This window comes from Hibiscus syriacus, unplaced genomic scaffold (assembly GCF_006381635.1).
Source record: "Hibiscus syriacus cultivar Baekdansim isolate YM2019G1 unplaced genomic scaffold, ASM638163v2 tig00001799_pilon, whole genome shotgun sequence".
NCBI classification, from domain to species: Eukaryota; Viridiplantae; Streptophyta; class Magnoliopsida; order Malvales; family Malvaceae; genus Hibiscus; species Hibiscus syriacus.
Window position 1 is genome coordinate 159,417 of NW_024061890.1, and position 7,234 is coordinate 166,650.

The 7,234-nt window shown below is 34.9% G+C and overlaps 1 protein-coding gene across 1 annotated transcript; it reads left to right on the forward strand.

The window, feature by feature from the left end:
• Nucleotides 1-3,660: 3,660 nt before the first annotated feature.
• Nucleotides 3,661-4,482, forward strand: LOC120133916. Its single transcript, XM_039150409.1, has 2 exons — nucleotides 3,661-3,993; nucleotides 4,153-4,482. Exons 1-2 carry the CDS (start codon nucleotides 3,661-3,663, stop codon nucleotides 4,480-4,482), a joined length of 663 nt encoding a protein of 220 aa, XP_039006340.1.
• The last annotated feature ends 2,752 nt before the right edge of the window (nucleotides 4,483-7,234 follow it).

The following is a 7,234-nucleotide window of genomic DNA, read 5'->3' on the forward strand; positions in this document are numbered from 1 at the left end:
ATTAATTTCGCGTTAGACGAAATAATGAGTAATTTCAGTAATTCACCTAATTCATGATTTGGAAATCCTACTCGAACTTTGAATTTAAATTCAACGGTGTTGATGGTTTTAAACCATAACGAGAAACGTGTAAAATTCTATTAATATAATTTCAAGATATGACAAAATAAGATGTTGTTTTATTTCGTCATGTTGAATTTGATCAAATATCAGATGATCCTCCAATTATTAGTGAGGATGAAGTAAACATTGTTATCACATTTTTAAAAAATGTGTAAGTATTAATCATGGCCTTTTAATATAGAATATTAAATATGGCATGTGTAACATCCCAATTATCGGGTCAGTGACCAAATTGTAAGAATTTCTAAACTCAGTGTTTGAATTAGAATAAATCTTTAAATTCAAGGATTTATAGTGGAATTTATGTGTAGGGCTTAATAGAAATTTGGGTTTAATGAAGAGGGCAATATGGTCATTTTTAAGGGGGATTTTATCTTCCTTTTTTAATGGAGATGTGCACGTGGGTATGGGATGAAAGTAAATTAATTATGGAACCATTTCCTTATCTTTTCTTCTTCTATGTGAGACCCATCTTCAAGGTAAGATTTTGAAATTTTGGTTTTCCTTTAAGTTTTTGGTTTGTTAATGAAAGGTTGGGTATTATATAAGCTTAAGGAAAGCTTATATAGCATTAAAACAATAAAATGAGTGTTTTAAGATGGATTTGTAAAATGGGTTTCTAGATGAAATTTTGTTATGGATTAGATTTTGAAGTTTTAATGAAGTATTTGACTTTTCAATATGTTAATTAAAAGGTTAGGAGTGTTAGAATTGGTTAGTAACATGTTTGAAAGCTTGGTATGATTTGAAGATTCAAGTGTTCAAATGATACTTTGGGATATTTGAGGGTAGTAAATGTGTATAAATTGGTTTAGAAGTATAAAGGTGAGTTTAAAAGTTTAAGATGTGTTCATGAAAGTGTTGGGAGGATTTTTGGGTGATTTTCAGGATGAAAATGACCATTCTGGGCTTAGGGTATCGGTACCCTTATGAACAGTATCGATACCTCATGGGTTGAAAATGCGTAATTGTTAAGGGTTGTATCGATACCTATTGATAGTGGTATCGATACTGTAAGGGTAGTATCGATACCTGTAGGAAGGTATCGATACCCTTAAAATATCGAATGCCAGATTGGTATCGGTACCTTGAAAAGGTATCGATACCCTTGAAACATTGAACCTTATTTCGGTATCGGTACATACGGAGGTATCGATACCTCTAAATATGAAAAGAAATATAGGGTTTCTTATATCTCAAGTTATTATGATTCGATATAATTGAGATAAGAACGATATTGATTTTAGATTGTTTTGTGTGTGATTGAACGTATTTGACTTCCAGTAAGCTTTACATTTTGAGTATCGATTCGAAAGGACTTGGATTAGACTTTAGTGAGGCTAAGGTGAATGCAACTTTTCTTTCTAGTAATAGAGTTGAGGAAGGCTTGTGATAAGCCAACCTATATGTTTTTGATCGAAAACTTCATATTTATTTTAAGTTTTATTTCAATGTTTTATGCAATTTCCATTATATAAACTATGTTTTATGATTATATGTTATGGAAATGTGAACTTTGAACCATTGAATGTGAACAAACTCTATGAGAGAGAACTATATGAATAAGAAACACTTTGAATAAGGATTGAACAATATTATGTGATTAATAGCCTAAAGTATATATATATGAGGATTAGAGGTATAGTTGGCATGCCAAGAGTCGAGGGTTTTATGTGGTCATTCGGGACAATTATGTGGTACTTCGGTGCAAACTATGTGGTCATTTGGGATAATTATATGGCACTTCGATGTAAATTACGAGCTGTGATGATATCATTAGTGCACAACCTCATAGTACTCAAATACCTAGATTTCTCAATAGTATACCTTGGGCAATTGGAACAAACAAATTCAAAGTATAATTATTCATAAGTATATCTTTGATATAAATTAAAGAAAGTTATTTGAAAAACATTTTGAATAAAACAAATAAGATTTATGTTAATAAGTTAGCACTATTAGTATTGTCTCACTAAGTCATCGACTTAGCATGTGTTTTCTCACGCGTAGGTTTGAAGAAAGAAGAGGACTGATTTGTGAAGAATAACATATCACCAGAAGATTATATTAGAACAAATTAAATGTTGGTTTTGGTTAACTTTTGTAAACCATTGGCATGTATTAAACTTTTAATTTGAAATGCTTTGATCAATTTTGTAAACTTTTACTTTTGGATATCTATGTAAATTATTAAGAATTTTATGTGAAATGATTTTTTTTATTTAGAACATTTATATTCTCTTTATCTTGATTGGGATAATAAATTTTAATTTATTCATATTTTGTGAATTTCGTATGTTTGAAAAGTCAAATGTGACATCTCGGATTCGTATCTGGGTCGGGTACGAGTCATGGGTGTTACATTTAATGGTATCAGAGTTATGGTTTAAGTGATTTTAAGTTCAAAATAAAGTTGTTTTTGGTTTTAAAAAGAGTACATGCCAATTTTTAATAAGTCTTTCCGATCTAATAAGGGATTAATATAATATTTTTGCTAATACCTTTAGTAATTTGATCTTAATAGATGTCGAACTTTGAAGGTTGTCGAAGTAATTTGGGAGATGGGATGGAGGAAAATAGTAACTCATTTGCCCCTAGTAGGCAGGGTGAGGAGCAGGCACAACCTAGAGTGCCTGTTCAAGATCAGGGGACTTTCTTTCAGACTTTGGATGCAATATTGATGCGTTTCCAACCGTCTGCCTTCTCAGCCCCTAAGATGAATATCCCCAAATAACTAAGAAGCCTTGGAGAACCAGAATTTAGGGGAGAAGTTGAAGAAGGTCCAGCTGTTGCAGATATGTGGCTTTATGACTTGAAGGTTATGTTAGAGAATCTCCATTTTTTTGAAATGGAGAAATTGGATGGTGTGGTTTCGCTCCTAAAAGGTCAAGCTAGAATTTGGTGGTCGAATGTGATTATGAGAGCTTCAAGAGATCATATGACTTGGCCCTTTTTCCTGGAAGAGTTTAAGAACATATATATATGAGATCAGTTCATCCGGGAGATGAAGTATGAATTTATTTAAAGCAAGGGAATTGCACGGTGTATGAGTTTGAGTGCGAATTCAATAAGTTGAGTCGATTTGCTGAAGAGCTAGTCCCTACAGAGAAAGACTCCTGTGACTGGTTTATGGAGGGTTTAAGACCCAGATTGAAGGAAATGTTATTGGCACTTAATCTCTCTTCCTTTCAAGAGGTTGTGAATCGAGCTAAAGCTTTGGAGTGAGCTCAAAATGAGAGATTTACGGAGCAAAGGACGTAATGGAATAAAAGATCTGGTGCATCGTCCAGTGCTTTACAATCAAAGAAGAGTACAGGTTTGAGTTCTCGACCTCAGACTAGAGTAGAATCCGTAACATCCTCAGGTAGAGGATCAAATCAAGGAATAGAAAGCCAAGCATATTCGGAGGAATCTGGAGTAGGCAAACTGAAGCAATGTCAATACTGTGGAAAGAAACATAGTGGAGTATATAGACGGGTCTCTGGAGCTTATTTTAAATGTGGAGATGTAGGACATTTTATTTGAGATTGCTCAATGATGACTGGAGAGCCTACCCAAATAGAGATATATGCGGCTGCACCAATGAGAGGAATAGGTCAAGGAAGAGGAATGAATCAATCCGAGTCTAGTGCTCAACCTGAAGTGCGTTCTACTGCTCGGGTTTATAATCTGAAGACTAGTGAAGATTGTGATGATCCAAAAATCATTGCAGGTACCTTTCAGATAGCTGGTAAATCTGTTTTAGTCTTGATTGAATCAGAATCAAATTATTCCTATGTTAGTAGTAAATTAGGTAAAGAGTTGAACCTTCCTTTAGAGCGTATTCGTAGTGATATGATTGTGATTAATCCATTAGGAAATAGTTCTCGAGTAAGACAAGTCTGCAAGGGGTTTCCCATAAGGATTTAGAGAATTGAATTCCCTGCAAATCTAATAGAATTACCCTTTGATGAATTTGAGGTTATTCTGGGGATGGACTGGATTTAGTATTATTATGCCAACTTGGATTACCGACTTAAGTGAGTTCAGTTAACCAGTCTTGAAGGGTTGGAAGTTAGTGTGGTCAGCGAAAGAATCTATTCTTTAGATAATGTGATATCGGTGATGTCGGCTTGGAAGTTATTGCTGCAAGGATGTCAAGTGTACATTGTTAATATAATCGATGCAAGAGTTAAAGAAAGGAAGCTTGAAGATATTCTGACAGTCAGAGTGTTTCCAGAAGTATTTCCGGATGATTTTCCTGGGTTACCTCCAGATAGGGAGGTTGAGTTTCAGATTGAAGTGATATTTGGATCAACACCAATTTCAATGGCTCCTTATATGATAGCTCTGAAGGAGTTGAAAGAGTTAAAAGCTTAGTTGTAAGAGCTTTTAGATAAAGGGTTTATTAGACCTAGTGTGTCACCATGGAGAGCTCCAGTGTTATTTATTAAGAAGAAAGATGGTTCGATACGCCTTTGTATAGATTATCGTTAGTTTAACAAAGTGACCATAAAGAACAAGTATCATCTTCCAAGGATAGTCAATTTATTTGATCAACTCAAGGAAGCGGTGGTGTTTTTAAAGATTAATTTGCGTTCAGGTTATCATCAGTTGAAGATCTAGGAAGAAGATGTTCCTAAGACGGCGTTTAGGACTCAGTATAGTCATTACGAATTTGTAGTAATGTCATTCGGGTTAACTAACACACCTACAACGTTTATGGACTTGGTGAATAGAGTTTTTCAACCGTACCTTGATTAGTTTATGGTCATCTTTATGGATGATATCTTAGTGTATTATAAGTCAAATGAGGAGCATGATGTTCATCTTCGTGTAGTTCTTCAAACGTTGCGAGATAAGAAGCTTTACATAAAGTTCTCCAAATGTGAGTTTTGGTTATCGGAAGTGGCGTTTTTCGGACATATGGTTTTTATTGAGGGAATTCGGGTAGATCCTCAAAAAGTTAAAGTTGTGCTAGAATGGGAGATTTCAAAAAATATGTCAGAAGTTCGAAGTTTCTTGGGTCTAGCAGGTTATTATCGAAGGTTTGTCAAAAACTTTTCGATGATATCTTTTCCTTTAACCAAACTGTTAAGAAAGGATGCATATTTTGAATGGAATATTAATTGCAAGAAGAGCTTTGAAACATTGAAGAAAGTTCTGACAGAAGCTCCGGTGTTAGTGCAACCGAAATCAAACAAGGATTTCACAATTTTCAGTGATGCTTCCCATAATGGTTTGGGATGTGTCCTAATGCAAGATGGGAAAGTAGTTGCTTATGCTTCGAGACAGCTGAAGCCTCACGAAAAGAATTATTCGATACATGATTTGGAGTTAGCAGCTGTGGTTTTTGCATTGAAAATTTAGAGGCACTATTTGTATGGTGAGCGTTGTTACATCTTCACCGATCATAAGAGTTTGAAGTATTTGTTGACGCAAAAAGAGTTAAATTTGAGGCAAATAAAATGGTAATCATTGACTATTATCCAGGGAAAGCTAACATCGTAGCGGATGCCCTTAGTCGGAAGACTTTTACCATTTTGCGTAGTTTGGATACTCGAATGGTGATAAAAGAAAATGGTGCTTTGATGGCTGAGTTAAGGTTGAAACCCTTGTTGTTAGATTGGATCAAAGAGTTACAAAATAAATAGGATAAATGTTTAGCTTGGTTTGATCGAGTAGAGAATGGTGGACTTGAGGACTTCGAGGTTAAGGTAAAGTGGTGTTTATATTTCAAAAATAGTGTGTATATCCCTAATGATTATGAGCTAAAACGAGATATTTTGTATGAAGTACATTGTAGTCCCTTAACGATACACCCAGGAGGAAACAAGATGTATCAAGATTTAAAAGAGCGTTTTTGGTAGCGGGCATGAAGAGAGATATTACAGAATTTGTAGCAAAGTGCTTAAATTGTCAACAAGTAAAAGTTGAGCATCAGGAGCCTTTGTGTTTGTTGCATCCCATCTCAATTCCTCAGTGGAAATAGGAAAGCATTACAATGGATTTTTTAATGGGTTTACCTTTATTGTCGGGTAAAAAGAATTCAATTTGGGTAATTATGGATCGTCTTACAAAGACAGTGCATTTCATCCCTATGCGAACAGATTTCTCTATGGAGAAACATGCGGAATTATATAACAAGGAGATAGTGCGACTGCATGGTATTCCAATATCGATAGTTTCTGACAGAGATCCCAGATTCACTTCGAGATTTTGGAAATCTTTGCAAGGAGTTTTGGGTACCCGAATGAATTTTAGTGTTGATTTTCATCCTCAGACCGATGGGCAATCAGAGCGAACAATTCAGATTTTGGAAGATATGTTGATAGCATGTGTGATCGATTTTGCTGGACCGTGGGAAAAATATTTGCGACTTGTGGAATTTGCATACAATAATAGCTACCAATCCATCATAAAAATGGCACCGTATGAAGCGTTATATGGAAGAAAGTGTAGAACACCACTCAATTGGTATGAGTTAAAATATCGAGAAGTGCATGGTGCAGACTTGATTAAAGAAGTGGAAGAAAAGGTTCAAGTGATTCAGCACAATTTAAAGGTGGCCTCAGACAGACAAAAGTCATACGCAGATTTGAAAAGAAAAGAAATTGAATTTCAAGTGGGTGATAAGGTGTTTTTGAAAGTATCATCTTGGAAGAAGGTGCTTCGCTTTGGGCGTAAATGTAAGCTAAGTCCTAGGTTCATTGGACCTTATGAAGTTTTAAAGAAAATTGACCAGTAGCATATCAGTTAACATTGCACCAGAAATAGAAAATATCCACAATGCATTTCATGTATATATGCTTCGACGGTATCGATCTGATTCTACTCACATCATAACTCCAGAGGAAATAGAAGTTCAATCTGATTTAACATATGAGTAAGAACCTATTCAGATTTTAGTTTTTGAGAGCAACCAATTACAGAATAAGACGATTCCACTAGTTAAGGTTCTTTGGAGGAATCATAAAGTAAAAGAAGCTACGTGGGAGCGTGAAAAAGATATGAGAATGCAATATCCCCACCTTTTTGTGCAATGAAAATTTGAGGATGAATTTTCTTATGGAGGGTAGATTTGTAACATCCCAGTTATCAGGTCAGTGACCAAATTGTAAGAATTTCTAAA